At 47.6% G+C, this 18,409-nt stretch overlaps 1 protein-coding gene across 1 annotated transcript in view; it reads right to left on the bottom strand.

Annotated features, from left to right (window-relative positions):
* Positions 1–2,933: 2,933 nt before the first annotated feature.
* Positions 2,934–18,409, bottom strand: part of LOC120393785 (GTPase IMAP family member 4-like) — a 39,942-nt gene continuing 24,466 nt past the window's right edge. Inside the window, exon 4 of the mRNA XM_039518277.1 lies at positions 2,934–3,580. Within this exon, the coding sequence (XP_039374211.1) occupies positions 2,934–3,580 (647 nt within the window). The remainder of the gene's footprint in view (positions 3,581–18,409) is intronic.

The raw sequence follows: 18,409 nt of genomic DNA, 5'->3' as shown, positions 1-18,409 counted from the left end.
GCCATCCATAGCGTGGGGGGGAGCAAGGATGTTGGTGTTGAGTGCTGCACCATCGCGTCTATCTGCAGCATTCAGTACAGATACGGTGACATGTAAAAGAGTCAACAGAGGATTGTTTTCCCTTTAACTTCTGGGGTCGGGGTGCGTAAATTGCCGAGCTATGCCCCGACCCACCGCGGACACTGTGTTTGACCCTAGAAGCATTTGGAGATCAGCCAAGAATGCAAATGCTTTTCGGAGACAGCAGGAACTGTAGGATACCTTGCGTCCTCGTTCCCCCCTCCCTCCATGAGCGTCCATTTGATTCTTTGGCTTTCCGTTACGCTCGTCACGCAGCTGCGTGCTGAGTCTGTGCTATGCCGTCTGTCCGTTTATTTATTAAAAATACTTTGGACCAGGCGTAACGTAACATTTCTTCCCCTACTTAGATGCAGGAGTCTCCGAGCGAGATCACCGTGAGGACGGGCACTGAAGAAGATAGAGAGCGCATGCTGCGTGAAATCTAGCACGAACCACGGACCTATGCAGCCGTGCTCTGGGAGGCAGTGCTCCCTGAATACCGCATGAAAGCCTCGCGTGGAAAAGTGTGCTATCACGGAGCACCCAATAAGGCAGCTCTCCCCAGGAACCTCCTGCTGATGCTTATCGATTAACGGCAGGAGAGCTTCGTGGTGTTCTCCCAGGAGGATTTCTGTTCTATCACCATATATACAGAGACCTCCTTTTCACACACTTCAGATTCCTGTTATATTAAGAATAAAAGTTAACATGGTTAAAGCGCTTACCGACTGCTCGTACCCCTGATTCAGGATCCGGGTTCCTGGCCGGGGAGGGTTGGTAGGGGATCTCCGTGACGGTGATGAATAGATCCTGGCTGTCGGGGAAACCAGCGTTGTAAGCGCTATCGCCTGCCTCGTCCTCCACAAACCCTTCCTCATCTTCCCCGTCCGTGAACATCGTCGAGGAACTGTCCGTCGACACTGTCCCATCATCAGAGTCCATGGTCACTGGTGGGGCAGTGGTGGCAGGCTCCGTAGCGTCCGTTGGCCGCTTTGATTTTTTGGTAGGCTTGTCTGGGGTCCTTGATTTTCACGCTGCACTGCGTTGCATGACGGCTGTATCCTCTGTCTGGATCATGGCTTTGGAGACCTTCTCGTAGGTCTTTGCATTCCGTTTGTTGGAGCGCAGCTCCGAAAGCACAGACTCCTCGCCCCACACACCGATCAGATCGAAGAGTTCCCGGTCAGTCTATGCCGGGTCCCTCTTTCTATTCAGAGATTACATGAACTCCTCTGCTGGAGAGCTCTGCATTGCTGCCGGTGCTGCTGAGCTCGCCCCGATGTCCAACCACAAAATGAGATTCTAACTGTCCAGAAAGGAAAAGGAATTCAAATTTTCCCGGGTCGTTTCCTGTGTGGCTGGTCAGAGCATCGAAGCTCGGACTGCTGTCCAGAGCGTCAACAGAGTGGTGCACTGTGGGATAGCTCCCGGAGCTACTAAGTTCGATTTGCATCCACACCTAGCCTAATTCGAGCTAGCCATGTCGAATTTAGCGTTACTCCACCTGCCGGGGCGGAGTACCAAATTCGAACTAAAGAGCCCTCTAGTTCGAATTAAATGGCTTCCTGGTGTGGACGGTTGAGCGGTTAGTTCGAATTAACGCTGCTAAATTCGAATTAAAGTCCTAGTGTAGACCAGGCCATAATGTCTTTCAACTGGGATGTTAGTGAAAACAGTTTGTAGGCGATTGCAATGATTTCAATATGCTGTAATTTATTATATGGTAATTATATAGTTCATAACAATTTAATCATTATTAAAATAGTGAAGGGACCAACGATCGACACATTCAATAACTAGCGTATGGACGAAGTGCAGAAATATGCTGAAAATAGCTTCCCTATTGGCAGAGCGCCCCCCCCACCACCACTTTCACAAGCACCCACTGGTAAAAACAAAACTCAGCGCCTTTGGATCTGATCATTGTTCTATTTCCACTGCTTCAGACCCTCGCCTCTTGTTCCTGGGTTTGTTGAAATTCAGCAGGGAAGCTGGCTGTCTGGGAAGCAGGGGGCCCCCACTGAGGGATCTGTACATGCTAGCACTTATGTCAACGTAACTGATGTCGCTCAGTGGTGTGAAAAATCCCTCCCATCGAGTGACGTGAGTTACACCAACCTGAGCGCCGGTGTGGAGAGCACTATGTTGGCAGGAGAGCGTCTCTTGTCGGCACAGAGTGTCTGCAATAGCCCAGCCACAACTGCACAGCTGCAGCGGCACAGCCGTGCCATGAGAGTGATTCTGGGGTGACTAGCCCTGCGTGTATTCAGTGCAGCCATTGGGCCTGGGGCCTAGGTTTAAAAGTTCTGATTTTTTTTCTTAGAAGGCACACTAAATACCCCCACTTATCACCCCTACTAAATACCCCCACTAATCACCGCCACTAAATACCCCCACTAAACACCCCCACAATGTGGAGCCCGCAGCAATTTTACATTTTTGAAAATCTAGTTCAAGCTGGAGGAGTCACAAACTCATGTTTCCATGAGTGTAACTGTTAATTCACTGAAAAATGGGGGCAGAGGGATTTCATTCCACAGTACAGCTGGAAATCCAGTCAGACCCCATTGTAGTCGTGAATGAGAACAACATGAGCAAACAAGGGGAAGTTGACTGGTCTGGTTTCACTGCTGAATCAGAGAGAAATATAAAAAGTAAAACAATAAAATGATGAAAATTAAATTTGATTTAAAATTCTTCCAGGTTTTATTATCCAAGGTGCAATTAGTGATACATTTGAGGGAAATGTTGTAAATACATGATTTTAATCTCCGTTCTAAGATTTTTATACCAATAAAAGCCTTAACATTAAACAAGTGTTCCAAAATACATTTTAAAATGGTAAAAACTACATCTCAGATTATTGTAATCAGTTAGAGTATAGAACAGTATTTTTCGAAAAATGACAGGTCCTTGTGAAACATTTTTTCTGTATAACAGGGCTTTTCATAATTTCCATGCACCATGGCATCAATCATTTTAAGCAATTCAGAAACCTGAGCAGATTTTTCTGTTCCTTCGGCTCTGTTGTTGAAAGCGAGGCGTCGGTTTTTACAAGTCTGAATCAGACTCCAAAGATCTTCATCGCCCTTTGATAAGAACTCATCCAGTGTTTTCTTCCCTAAATCTTCTTTTCGGGTGAACAGGATGATCATGTAGTCCTTTGCTTCAAACTTGAAAACCTTTTGTATCTCCTTGACCACGTCCTTTTCTTCTTGAGTGAAACGACCCAGCTGCACGACTTGAATAATGGCATGGATGCCTGGAGATAGGCGGTTAACAGACTCACCTATTTTTTGGCAAGTTTCTTCATTACTTTTCTTAGTGTCAAAAAGGCCAGGAGTATCGACCACTGTAATTTTCCTCCCATTAACAAACGCTTCCTGTTTTTCACAGTCCTTTGTAACTGAAGAGGGTGAGATATCCGAAAGAAATTTTTCAGCACCAAGAATCGTATTTCCTGTTGCACTTTTCCCACATCCAGTTTTACCAACAAGGACGATTCTCAGATCAGATTGTGCTGGGAATGAGAGAGAGAGAGAGAATGCCAGCCAGTCAGTACAGCTTACTTCAATCATGGAAAAAATTGTTCATGAATAGTTTGTTGAACAAGAAATCTTGGCTCAGTTTCCCTTGTTTGTGATGGTTTATTTCAAAAGTTTACTAACCATAAAGAAACTTCACTCCACACCTGCTCCTCTTACGCTCGTCTCCTCTGCCCCCTTCCCTTCAGATTGATTTTCAGTTACCTTTTTGTCATGGGATCTCACCCCCACTTTGAGCTTTTGGGTTCAAAGATGGGGACCCGCATGTATTCTTCCCCCACCCTAACCCTTAGGGTAGGTCTCCTTTGCGCTGCCACCAGTCAGGTTAAAGTGTCTGACACACTGCCTGTCCCCCAAGCTTCCCCTGGGGAACCCAGATTCAAACCACAGAGGAGGAACCTTCCCCCTCCCCTCTCTTCCCTCTCTGGGATCTCACCCCCACTTTGAGCTTTTGGGTTCAAAGATGGGGACCCGCATGTATTCTTCCCCCACCCTAACCCTTAGGGTAGGTCTCCTCTCTTCCCTCTCTCCAGCCTGCTCTGAAGAGAGATACCTGGATTCAAACGCCTTGAATCTCTACACACAGGGAAGCAGCCCACTTCCCCCCTCCCTCTCCTCCTTCCAGAGATTTTCCCGGGGAAGCACAGATCAAATCACAGAGGGGGAAAGATTTCTTTCCTTCCCTCTCCCTTCCCTGCTTTCTCTGTTTGGAGACAACCCTTGTCTCCACAGAATGGCGCCTAGCTTCCTTCCCCTGAATCCACAGGTAAGGAACTTAACCAAGTCCTGAACTTAAAAGAGTTTATTAAAAGAATAAAAAAAAAAGAAGAGAAAAAAAATACACAATCTCTATGAATCCAAGATAGACATTCATAGGGTCTAATCTTATTAATCCCTGGAGAAATTTCTCCCTTTTCCTCAGTACAAACAATACAGGCAAAATTACGAATAATCAATACAAACACACAGAATTGCAGACACAGGATTCTTATATGCAATTACCCAGTTCTTCTAATACTCACTAGCTTGAATAGAAGAAATTAGTTCAGGGAAATGAGCAGACTTGATTAAGCGTCTGGTCTGGTGTAGGTCCAGACGGCTAAGAACTCAGAACAAAGAACACAGAGACCCAAGTTCCCGCTCTCTGGGATTTTCAAATTCTCTTCCCTGATTGGTCCTTTGGTCAGGTGTTTCACCAGGTTTGTGTTAACCCTTTACAGGTAGACCTTAACCCTTAACTAACTACTTATGACACTTTTATTTTCAAATAACACCCCACCCAAAAAATGGCACTAACATGCTGTTTGCTGCCATCACATTGTTCACCCTGCTGGTGTGTTCTACCCCGTCCCCCACACACTGTCTGTCCTGTCTGTCTGCAGTGTCAGCTCCTCGGGACAAGGGCCACCTGCTACTCAGCATTGCCAGCGCTCGTGATTCTCCATGAGTGACGGGATCGCAGAGGGGCTGCAGCCTGTCTGACGATGCTGTGAAAGCGCCAGCCCCTTGGGAAGTGCAGCCCTGCCAGAAGCTGGCGAGTCTCCCCTCCGCTGGTCACTCTCACATGGGGGAACAAAGATCTCAGCGCTCAGGGCAGTGCCCCTCCCTCCTGCCTCTCCCCTGCTGGGAGCAACAGTGATAGAGCGGGGATAGAGTGACTTATGAGGAGAGGCTGAGGGAACTGAGATTGTTTAGTCTGCAGAAGAGAAGAATGAGGGGGGATTTGAAGCTGCTTTCAACTACCTGGAAGGGGGTTCCAAAGAGGATGGATCTAGACCAGTGGTTCCCAAACTTTAACAACCCGTGAACCCCTTTCACTAAAATGTCAAGTCTCACGAACTCCCTTGTAAAAATGAATATTTCCAGGGATTTTTTCCTTTACCTGAGTATAAATGATAAAAGCAATGATCTTGGGAATATAAAATTTGTTTTATGACACACTATTTATTACACGCTATTTATTATTAATTATTATTTATCATTACAATATTTTTATTACATTATGAAAACAGCAACACTCTTCCAATATCTCACTTTTGTAGCTTGAATCACTTTGAACAAGCCTGTTACAAGACAAGGCTCCTAGGTTTCATCAAGGACTATCAGATGTGAAACAGCAGGAAGGTATTTAAGAAGCCAACTCAAAGAGTTCCTCCTACACAAGCATTCAGGGCTTGAGCAGTCCAGGCAAACAGCGCACGTTACAACAAAGTTTAAACTTGTTCTTCATAATAATTTTAAAAACAAGACTAGCTGCCTATTTCATTTGAAAACCAGCAAAAACTATCCACCTCCCTTTCCATTGCTTATAAGGAGTCTTGAAGTTTAAATCTCCTCAGCGTGATAGATCTGCTTGCTTTGATCTGTTCAGCTCTTGGAAGTCCAGGGGCTCTGGGCTGCTGGCCCTGTGCTGCCAGGGTCCTTAGGGACAGCTCTGTCCACCATTAGGGATTTTTTTCCTGAGACCCCCCTGTAACATTTCACGAACCCTCAGGGGTTCACAAACACCAGTTTGGGAACCACTGATCTAGACTGTTCTCAGTGGTAGCAGATGACAGAACAAGGACTAATGGTCTCAAGTTGCAGTGGGGGAGGTTTAGGTTGGACATTAGGAAAAACGTTTTCACTAGTAGGGTGGTGAAGCACTGGAATGGGTTCCCTAGGGAGGGGGTGGAATCTCCTTCCTTAGAGGTGTTTAAGGCCCGGCTTGACAAAGCCCTGGCTGGGATGATTTAGTTGGGTTTGGTCCTGCTTTGAGCAGGGGGTTGGACTAGACACCTCCTGAGGTCCCTTCCAACCCTGAGATTCTATGATTCATGATTCTGCTCCTCTGCCCTCCCTGGGCAGCATCCAGCCTGGACAGGGGCAAAGGAGGTGACAAGCCCCTGGAGCTGCCCTCCCTGCCTGGAACGGAAAAGGGAACCTGCTGCGGCCACCCCAGGCCAGGGAGAGGGTGAAGAAGCCCAGGAGGAGCAGAGGTGAGGCTGGCGGTGGCTGAACAGACGGGTACTGGAGCTGAAATAATTGCTGGGCAGGGGCTGGGCAGCTGTGGGGTGAGAGCTCCCGCAGCAGGGGCCGCACTCACCTCACCCGATACGTGGGTGGGGGGGGCAGCACTCAGTGTCACCCCCCATGTGCCTGGGCTGGGCAAGGGGAGTTCACCAGTGAAACACCCCAATGCCTGACAACAGGCTGCTGACACAAGCGTTTCTGTGGTGCCCCAGGGTGAGAGACAGAGAGGCCGACCCCCACTGCATAGCACAGTAATGGCTGACATGGAATTACTACAGCTGAGTGTGAGACCTGGGGAAATGGGCCCAGCACAGGGAAATCTGGCACCGTTTGACTTCTGCTTTATACATCTGAAGTTGCTGGGCCTGATCTGCACCAAATGGAGCTTGTCTAAGTGGATTTTACTTCAGTTACTGTTTGACCCCCTGTTTAAAGTCATGGAAACAGTCCTGTGTGGTGTCTGACAGGGATTGAATTGGAGCATCCCTCAAAGGGAGCCGAGCAAGGGCTCTGTGGGGTCAGAGCCGTCCCATCCACAGGACAGGTTGGGGCAGTCGCCCTGGGCCCTGTGCTTTGGGGGGCCCCACGCCAGGCCTGCTGCCAGCCCAGCTTGGCCCCACTCCTCAGCCCCACCCCTGCTTCAGGGGGATATGTTGGGGCCAGCACGGGACTGGGGGCCAGCAGCAGTGCTACCGACCTGTCCCTGCACTGACCTGCTGGCTCCCAGTGTCGCTCGGGGGAGGATGGACTGGGGACTTAGGGGGAGGGGTGGAATGGGGGGGTGGAATGGGGGCAGAGCAGAAGCAGGAAGTGGCAGTGGCTTGGGGGACAGGGTGGAATGGGGGCAGGGCTTGAGGTGGAGTGGGAGGGTTGTCCCAGGCCCCGCACCCCACTAGGGATGGCCCTGTGTGGGGTGCAATGTGGGGGACATGCCCTTAGCATTGTGTTAACACGTTTGTTGGCAATGAATTGCCCTTGTATTGTGATAAGTGGTGGTGCTGGGGGCCATGACTGAGGGGTTCCTGTGGGGAGCACGAGACAGCTCCCTGGGCACACTTCACTGCCATTCCGCACCCAGCCCTGCCCTCCTCCTGGTCCCCCAGTGCCCTCAGTATGGCTGGAGGGGCCACCAGAAGAAGGGAAGGTGGGAGCTGATGGGACAAAGGGTGCATGTCTAGCATCCAGAAGGGTGCTCCAGAGCCCCATTGCATTTTGGGGGTTAGCACAGCAGTGGAAGGGACCTGCTCATCCATCTGCAGCAGGAGAGAATCACAGAGGTGTGAACTGGCCCATCCATCTCAGCAGCTGTTCTCCTCCTTCCTCTCCCAATCCAGGTACTGTGTGGGAGGGGTGAGCCCCAAGCGTATCCCACTGTCTTCAGTGTCCCACATCGGTCTCAGAACAACGTGTGTGAGACAAGCACTGAGTGTACCTGTTCCCAGGCCAGACCCGACCCAGTGCACCTGGTGCTGCCTGTCAGGAGGTCAGCCTGCCTCTCCAGGCACATGAGGGATTTATCCAGGATGGGACTCTCACACTGGCCTCATTTTATACCCCAGCCCTGTTGGGCCAGACCAGTTTTCAGCACAATCTGCCTGTGCATGTGGATTTTAGAGCACTTTGAAACATCAGCTGGTGATGCTGGCATAGCTGGTGCCAGCCCAGCTGGTGCCAGCCCATGCCAAGGTTCCCGTGTCTCAACTGAATGCTGCCAACACAGAGCTGGAATCAGTCTGGCTCCCCTGTGTGTGAGTATTGCTCAAACAGGCATTAGAATGATAAGAATGGGTCTAGTGTTCAGACTTCATTGAACGCTCATGAGTTGCTGCCAGCACTAATCTCTCTCAGAACATCTGTATCCCATTGAAAGTTTGTGCTGTGAGCCTCTCTGACTGTGTAAATACCAGACAGAAGAGAGACATTAACTAGTGTGAAACGTGGGTCTCCAACAGAAGGTGTCAAACACTGCACCAGAGGGAAGGTCCATCGACACCTGAGAACATAATATAAGAACGGCCGTACCAGGTCAGACCAAAGGTCCATCTAGCCCAGTATCTGTCTACCGACAGTGGCCAATGCCAGGTGCCCCAGAGGGAGTGAACCTAACAGGTAATGATCAAGTGATCTCTCTCCTGCCATCCATCTCCATCCTCTGACAAACAGAGGCTAGGGACACCATTTCTTACTCATCTTGGCTAATAGCCATTTATGGACTTAACCACCATGAATTTATCCAGTTCTCTTTTAAACCCTGTTATAGTCCTAGCCTTCACAACCTCCTCAAGGAGTTCCACAAGTTGACTGTGCGCTGCATGAAGAAGAACTTCCTTTTATTTGTTTTAAACCTGCTGCCTATTAATTTCATTTAGTGACCCCTAGTTCTTGTATTATGGGAATAAGTAACTTTTCCTTATCCACTTTCTCTACATCACTCATGATTTTATAGACCTCTATCATATCCCCCCTTAGTCTCCTCTTTTCCAAGCTGAAGAGTCCTAGCCTCTTTAATCTTTCCTCATATGGGACCCTCTCCAAACCCCTAATCATTTTAGTTGCCCTTTTCTGAACCTTTTCTAGTGCCACTATATCTTTTTTGCCAGATGGACATTGGCGGAATATTAAAGAGGACAAAAGACTTGGTTGTTTCTCTACCCCCACCCATGAAGATGGATCGTGCAATTTTGTTCTTTATGATAGTTTCAACCAATTTGCCTGGTACTGAAGTAAGGCTTACTGGCCTGTAATTGCCAAGGTCAGCTCTGGAGCCCTTTTTAAAAATTGTTGTCACATTAGCCAACCTCTAGTAATCTGGTTCAGAAACTGATTTAAATGATAGTTTACAGACTACAGTTAGTTCTGCAATTTCACATTTGAGTTCCTTCAGAACTCTTGGGTGAATACCATCGGGTCCTGGTGACTTATTGCTGTTTAATTTATCAATTTGTTTCAAAACTTCTTCTAATGATACCTCAATCTGGGACAGTTCCTCAGAACTGTCACCTAAAAAGAATGGCTCAGGTTTGGGAATCTCTCTCACATCCTCAACAGTGAAGACCATTTAGTTTCTCCTCAATGACTTTATCATCTTTGAGTGCTTCCTTTAGCACCTCGATCGTCTAGTGGCCCCACTGGTTGTTTACCAGGCTTTCTGCTTCTGGTGTATTTAAAAAAACACTTTTGCTATTACTTTTGGAGTCTTTGGTTACCTGTTCTTCACATTCTTTTTTGGTCTTTCTAATTATATGTTTACACTTCATTTGTCAGAGTTTATGCTCTTTTCTATTTTCCTCACTAGGCTTTATCTTCCACTTTTTAAAGGATGCCTTTTTGCCTCTCACTGTTCTTTTACTTTGTTGTTTAACCATGGTGGCTCTTTTTTGGTTCTCTTATTATGTTTTTTAAATTGAGGTATATATTTAAGGTGAGCCTCTACTATGGTATATCTTTAAAAAGTTTCAACACAGCTTGCAGGCATTTTATTTTAGTGCTGTACCTTTTAATTTCTGTTTCACTAACCTCCTCATTTTTGTGTAGTTCCCCTTTCTGAAATTAAATGCCACAGTGCTGGGCCACTGTGGAGTTTTCCTCACCACAGGGATGTTAAATTTAATTATATTATGGTCACTATTACCAACACGGGTGGCTCTAGACACCAGCAAAGCAAGCACCTGCTTGGGGCAACCCATTTGCAGGGGCGGCAGGGATCTAGCATGGGAGCTGAGAACCAACAGGGGGCCCTGGGAGCTGTAGTTCCTTGGTTAGTTCCCTGCCTATAGAGCTGGCCTTGGAGCAGGGAAAGAACTACATTTCCCAGCATTCCTTTGGCCACTACCAACTGGAAAGGAATGCGGGGGAACCTCATGCGGCAGCGGTGAGTGGAGAGTTTCACTGTGGATGGTAGGGAGACCAGATTTTAACACTCAAAAAAACAGGACACTCCATAGGGAGGGAGGGTAGCCCCAACCCGCCACAATCCACTCCCGCTGACTGCCCCCCACAGAAACCCCAACCCATCCACCCCTCTCCCTGTCCCCTGATTGCCCGGGACCCCTGCCCCTAACTGCCCCATAGAAAGAAAGAGTGGAACAAAAGAATAATAAAGGCACCTCAACTTTTCCTCATTTATGGAGGACAGTCTTATAATATGCATCCAGATCTCCTCCAATCACACCAGCTGAAAATTGTTCCACTTTACAGTAGCTCTGTAACCATATGGGAACCAATCCTGTCTGTGCTCTGTGCACATCTAAAATCCCTGCTGAATGACCCGCCCTGGGAGCAAGTCACCAGTGACCCAGGGCTAAGGCAGAAGGAGGGTGCAGGTGTGTGTGGGGGAGAGCCCAGGGCTGGGGCAGCAGGAGGTGTTTGTGGGGGGCACTGGTGGAGGGTAGGGGGGAGCCCAGGGCTGGGGTGGCAGGGTGTGTGTGTGTGGGGGGAGAGCCCAGGGCTGGGGCAGCAGGGGGGTGCGGCGAGGAGCCCTGGGCAGGGACGGGGGCAGCCAAAAATTTTTTTGCTTGGGATGGCAAAAAACCTAGAGCCGGCCATGATTACCAAGCAGTCCAGCTATATTCACCTCTTGGACCTGATCCTGTGCTCCACTTAAGACTGAATCAAGAATTGCCTCTCCTCTTGTGGGTTCCAGGACCAACTGCTCCAAGAAGCTGTCATTCAGCATCACAAATGATCAGGCCTTATGATTCTATGGACTAGCCAGTTTTCCAAGTCTCCTTACACACGGTTAGCATGTCTCCTTATACAAACCTCATGGGTTTCTGTCTTGGTTCTTCAAAGACGTTCATGGAATAGGTCCTAGCTACCCATGAGAGAGTCTCTTTGACCCAGGCCCACAAAGGGACTTAGACATCTAGGGAAAAAAAATCACCAGAATCCACAAAGCCTCAGTTAGCCCCCTAGGCTCCCTATGCAATGAATGGGGAAAGAGCTAGGCAGGGAGCTGCCTAAGCCAGCCCAGGGGCTATACCAATCACAGGGGTATGTCCTAAGTCCTGCTGTTGTCTGGGATTCAGGCTCCTACCTCTGCTTGGGGCCCCCAGCTGTGAAACCTGGAGTCCATTTATTCTTTTGTGTAGAGACTGTCCGGTTTGGCCAATGTACATGGCAGAGGGGCATGCCGGACAGTCTCTACGCAAAAGAATAAATGGACACAAATCGGACATCAGGAATCATAACATTCAAAAACCAGTGGGAGAACACTTCAACCTCTCTAACCACTCAGTGACAGACTTGAAGGTGGCAATTTTGCAACAAAAAAACTTCAAAAACAGACTCCAAAGAGAAACTGCTGAACTCGAATTAATATGCAAACTAGGTACAATTAACTGTGGCCTAAACAGAGACTGGGAATGGTTGGGTCATTACACTAATTGAATCTATTTCCCTATGTTAAGTTCTCCTCACACCTTCTATGGGCCATCTTAATTATCACTTCAAAAAGTTTTTTTTCCTCCTGCTGATGATAGCTCATCTCAATTGATTAGACTCTTCCTGTTGGTATGCATACTTCCACCTTTTCATGTTCTCTGTATGTATAAATACCTCCTATCTGTGTGTTCCATTCTATGCATCCGAAGAAGTGAGCTGTAGCTCACGAAAGCTCATGCTAAAATAAATTTGTTAGTCTTTAAGGTGCCACAAGTACTCCTGTTCTTTTTGCGGACACAGACTAACACAGCTGCTACTCTGAAATCTGCTATTGAAGCTGTTGCACTTTGGATAAATAATGGACTAGTCACTGGAGCAAGGGGGAGGGCTAGCTCAGTGGTTTGAGCATTGGCCTGCTAAACCCAGGGTTGTGAGGTCAGCCCTTAAGGGGGCCGTTTAGGGATCTGGGGCAAAAATCTGTGAGGATTAGCCCTGCTTTGAGCAGGGGGTTGGACTAGATACTGCCTGAGGTCTCTTCCAACCCTGATATTCTATGACTGAACACAGGGTCTCCTACCTCCCAGATAAGCATCCTGACCATTAGACTACAAGTTGCAAGGGAGGCAGCAGCACCACCTCTGGGATTTTGTATGGGGCCAGTCCAGTAGGCTGCTCAGAGGATCCCAAGGGGGGTTAGGTGTGAGCTAGGCCTTCTGCACATGCCCAGAGGCAGAAACCTAGGCACCTAGGGAACTTTTATGGCAAAAATTTAAATGCCTACAGGCTTAGACAGCAGCTGAACTGGGATTTTAAGGATCTCAGTAGTGCCTACATTTTGGCCTCAGGTACCTAAAGTGGGAATTAGGTGCCTCAGTCCTTTGGTGGCTCGGGGTCCCTCTTTATCTCTCTCTCTCTGACTGCAGCCTCCCCAGATGGCTACATTAGGCCAGAACAATGAATCTGTTCACCAGCAGGGGAGACTCATAACTACAGACCTGGGCCGTGGAACTACTCCCAGCTCGGACGAAATAACCATGACTGTGGGAGGACATGCAAAGAGGGGAGATAAAGGGGGACACCATGTGGGGGACAAATGGGAAGACAAAATAATGTCAGGAAAGGCAGGTTGAGAAAAGAGGGGAAATGCTGTGTGAAGAGGTTCAGTTGAAACACTGACCCCATACTGAGACATGAAAGGGCTTCTGCCAGGGATGGTCAGCTGTTCTCATGTCAGAGGGAAAAGGGGGACAGGCAAGCAGCTCCAGTGGGGGAAAAGGGTGGTCTGAAGTGACTGACTTTGGGAGGGCAGCAGTTGCTGCCTGGTGGTGATGAGGGCCTGGCTGATGTTTGTGCATTTAATTAATGAACAGCACAAGGTAGAGATGCTGCTTACAGTGGACAAGCATAACCCTTGTGCTTTACACTGCAGCATCTTATTAATTTTTCGCCAAAGAAAACAAGTGGCAGTGAGGAGGAGGAATAGATTTTGTTTGGCTCGTCAGAGAGCAGAGCAGGGAAACTCAGCTAGACAGGGCCAAAATCATACAGAAGAGTGCTGTTATGCGGTGGGCGCACTCAGTAGTTTTGAAGCTGGACAGAAATCATAGAATCTCAGGGTTGGAAAAGACCTCAGGAGGTCATCTAGTCCAACCCCTTGCTCAAAGCAGGACCAAACTCAACTAAATCATCCCAGCCAGGGCTTTGTCAAGCTGGGCCTTAAAAATCTCTAAGGAAGGAGATTCCACCACCTCCCTAGGTAACCCATTCCAGTGCTTCACCACCCTCTTAGTGAAAAAGTTTTTCCTAATGTCCAACCTAACCCTCCCCCTGTGCAACTTGAGACCATTACTCCTTGTTCTGTCATCTGGTACCACTGAGAACAGTCTAGATCCAGCTTCTTTGGAACCCCCTTCAGGTAGTTAAGAACATAAGAGAGGCCGTACCGGGTCAGACCAAAAGGTCCATCTAGCCCAGTATCTGTCTACCGACAGTGGCCAATGCCAGGTGCCCCAGAGGAAGTGAACCTAACAGGCAATGATCAAGTGATCTCTCTCCTGCCATCCATCTCCATCCTGTGACGAACAGAGGCCAGGGACACCATTCTTACCCATCCTGGCTAATAGCCATTTATGGACTTAGCCACCATGAATTTATCCAGTCCCCTTTTAAACATTGTTATAGTCCTAGCCTTCACAACCTCCTCAGGTAAGGAGTTCCACAAGTTGACTGTGCGCTGCGTGAAGAAGAACTTCCTTTTATTTGTTTTAAACCTGCTGCCTATTGATTTCATTTGGTGACCCCTAGTTCTTGTATTATGGGAATAAGTAAATAACTTTTCCTTATCCACTTTCTCAACATCACTCATGATTTTATATACCTCTATCATGTCCCCCCTTAGTCTCCTCTTTTCCAAACTGAAGAGTCCTAGCCTCTTTAATCTTTCCTCGTATGGGACCCTCTCTAAACCCCCTAATCATTTTAGTTGCCCTTTTCTGAACCTTTTCTAGTGCTAGAATATCTTTTTTGAGGTGAGACCACCACATCTGTACACAGTATTCGAGATGTGGGCGTACCATGGATTTATATAAGGGCAATAATATATTCTCAGTCTTATTCTCAATCCCCTTTTTAATGATTCCTAACATCCTGTTTGCTTTTTTGACTGCCTCTGCACACTGCCTGGACAGTTGAAAGGAGCTATCAAATCCCCCCTCATTCTTCTCTTCTGCAGACTAAACAATCCCAATTCCCTCAGCCTCTCCTCGTAAGCCATGTGCTCCAGCCCCCTAATCATTTTTGTTGCCCTCCGCTGGACTCTTTCCAATTTATCCACATCCTTCTTGTAGTGTGGGGCCCAAAACTGGACACAGTTCTCCAAATGAGGCCTCACCAGTGCTGAATAGAGGGGAAGGATCACATCCCTCGATCTGCTGGAAATGCCCCTACTTATACAACCCAAAATGCCATTAGCTTTCTTGGCAACAAGGGCACACTGTTGACTCATATTCAGCTTTTCATCCACCGTAACCCCTAGGTGCTTTTCTGCAGAACTGCTGCCCAGCCATTCGGTGCCTAGTCTGTAGCAGTGCATGGGATTCTTCTGTCCTAAGTGCAGGACTCTGCACTTGTCCTTGTTGAACCTCATCATATTTCTTTTGGCCCAATCCTCTAATTTGTCTAGGTCCCTCTGTATCCTATCCCTACCCTCCAGCGTATCAACCACTCCTCCCAGTTTAGTGTCATCTGCAAACTTGCTGAGGGTGCAGTCCACACCATCCTCCAGATCGTTAATGAAGATATTGAACAAAACCGGCCCCAGCACCGACCCTTGGGGCACTTTGCTTGATACCGGCTGCCAACTAGACATGGAACCATTGATCACTACCCGTTGAGCCCGACCATCTAGCCAGTTTTCTATCCACCTTACAGTCCATTCATCCAGCCCATACTTCTTTAACTTGCTGGCAAGAATACTGTCGGAGACTATATCAAAGTCCAGAAATAGCACATCCACTGCTTTCCCCTCATCCACAGAGCCGGTTATCTCATCATAGAAGGCAATTAGGTTAGTCAGGCATAACTTGCCCTTGGTGAATCCATGCTGACTGTTCCTGATCACTTTCCCCTCCTTTAAGTGGTTCAGAATTGATTCTTTGAGGACCTGTTCCATGATTTTTCCAGGGACTGAGGTGAGACTGACTGGCCTGTAGTTCCCTGGATCTTCCTTCTTCCCTTTTTTAAAGATGGGCAATACATTAGCCTTTTTCCAGTCATCCGGGACCTCCCCCGATCGCCATGATTTTTCAAAGATAATGGCCAATGGCTCTGCAATCTCATCGGCCAACTCCTTTAGCACCCTCCGATGCAGCGCATCCGGCCCCATGGACTTGTGCTCATCCAGTTTTCCTAAATAGTCCCGAACTACTACTTTCTCCACAGAGAGCTGGTCACCTCCTCCCCATACCGTGCTGCAGAGTGCAGCTGTCTGGGAGCTGACCTTGTCTGTGAAGACAGAGGCAAAAAAAGCATTGAGTACACTAGCTTTCTCCACATCCTCTGTCACTAGGTTCCCTCCCTCATTCGGCAAGGGGCCCACACTTTCCTTGACTTTCTTCTTGTTGCTAACATACCTGAAGAACCCTTCTTGTTACTCCTAACATCTCCGGCTAGCTGCAACTCCAAGTGTGATTTGGCCTTCCTAATTTCACTCCTGCATGCCTGAGCAATACTTTTATACTCCTCCCTGGTTATTTGTCCAATCTTCCACTTCTTGTAAGCTGTTTTTTTGTGTTTAAGACGAGCAAGGATTTCACTGTTAAGCCAAGCTGGTCACCTACCATATTTACTTTTCTTCCTACACATCGGGATGGTTTGTTCCTGCAACCTCAATAAGGTTTCTTTAAAATACAGCCAGCTTTCCTCTATTATGGGCAAGTCTGACACCCTCAGCCAGGGAGCTGAGCACATCTGAGCTGCAGGGGAAAAGACTGAAATATAGTTGTTAAAGAGACTGCACTGTGGACTCTGCAGATTAATGATGGATCAAGGGATCTAGGGGTCATAGTGGACCACAAGCTAAATATGAGTCAACAGTGTAACACTGATGCAAAAAAAGCAAACATCCTTCTGGGATGTATTAGCAAGAGTGTTGTAAGCAAGACACAAGAAGTGATTCTTCCGCTCTACTCTGCGCTGATTAGGCCACAACTGAAGTATTGTGTCCAGTTCTGGGAGCCACATTTCAGGAAAGATGTGGACAAATTGTAGAAAGTCCAAGAAGAGCAACAAAAAATGATTAAAGGTCTAGAAAATTTGATCTATGACGAAAGATTGAAAAAATTGGGTGTGTTTAGTCTGGAAAAGAGAAGACTGAGAAAGGGACATGATAATAGTTTTCAAGTATGTAAAAGGTTTTACGAGGAGGAGGAAGAAAAATTGTTCTTCTGAACCGCTGAGGATAGGAGAAGAAGCAATGGGCTTAAATTGCAGCAAGGGAGGTTTAGGTTGGACATTAGAAAAAACCTCCTAACTATCAGGATGGTTAAGCACTGGAATAAATTTGCTAGGGAGGTTGTGGAATCTTCATCATCATCGGAGATTTTTAAGTGTAGTTTAGACAAACACCTGTCAGGGATGTGATAGATGGTGCTTGGTCCTGCTATGAGAGCAGGGGACTGGACTTGATGGCCTCTCGAGGTCCCTTCCAGTTCTGTGATTCTATGATTGACCAAGAAACATGTCTGTTCTGGGGGCTGGGTCAGAATTTGGATTGTGTGCAGTTCTGATCTCCCATGTTTAAGAAGGATGAATTCAAACTGGAACAGGTACAGAGAAGGGCTACTAGGATGATCCGAGGAATGGAAAATCTGTCTTATGAAAGGAGACTCAAAGAGCTTGGCTTGTTTAGCCTAACCAAAAGAAGGTTGAGGGGGGAATATGATTGCTCACTATAAACACATCAGAAGGATAAACACCAAGGAGGGAGAGGAGCTATTTAAGTTATGACCCAAGAACAAATGGATATAAATTGGTCATCAACAAGTTTAGGGTTGAAATTAGGTGACTGTTTCTAATCGTTGGAGGAGTGAAGTTCTGGAACAGCTTTCCAAGGGGAGCAGTGGTGGCAAAAAAACAAACTGGCTTCAAGACTGAGCTTGGTAAGTTTATGAAGGGGATGATGGAACTGCCAACAATGGCATGTAGCTGATCTGTGACTGCTAGTAGCAAATATCTCCAACAAACGGTGATCAGACACTAAATGGGGAAGGTTCTGAGTTACTACAGAGAATTCTTTGCCAGGTCCCTGGCTGCTGGGTCTTGTCAAAATGCTCAGGGTCCAACTGACTGCTCTATTTGGGATCAGGAAGGAATTTTCTCCTGGTCAAATTGGCGGGGGTGGGAGGTTGCTTCCTTTGCAGCAGTGGGCACAAGTCACTGGCAGGTTTAAAGTCGTGGAAATGGTGGCTTCTCTATAACTTCAAGTCTCATGATTTGAGGACTTCAGTAGCTCAGCCAGAGGTTATGGGTCTATTACAGGAGTGGGTAGGGAAGGTTCTGGGGCCTGCACTGTGCAGGAGGTCAGACTAGATGATCACAATGGTCCTTCTGGCTTTAAAGTCTGTGTGTCTATAGTGGGGAACACAGGGTTAGCTTAGTGTTCTACACGTCTTTTCATGGCAAGGAAGCCACTGGGGAATTCTATTCCCCCTTCCCCTCATCAGTCTGCCTGGGATGGAATTACTGAGTCAAAACTCTTCTCCTCTCTCCTCAGAAATGATGGGCTGGGAAGGTTTATCATGCAGAGATTTAACTGCCACTGGCTCTCCAGGGAGAGTGGGAATTCTGAGCATGCTCCATCTGCCCCCTGCTCTAAGGCCCACCCAGAGGATTCAGAGGGCCTGGGGCAAAGC

Source organism: Mauremys reevesii, unplaced genomic scaffold, assembly GCF_016161935.1.
Source record: "Mauremys reevesii isolate NIE-2019 unplaced genomic scaffold, ASM1616193v1 Contig3, whole genome shotgun sequence".
Lineage (NCBI taxonomy): Eukaryota > Metazoa > Chordata > Testudines > Geoemydidae > Mauremys > Mauremys reevesii.
The sequence above is the reverse complement of the archived record's forward strand: the minus strand, read 5'-3'. Positions and strand labels throughout refer to the sequence as shown.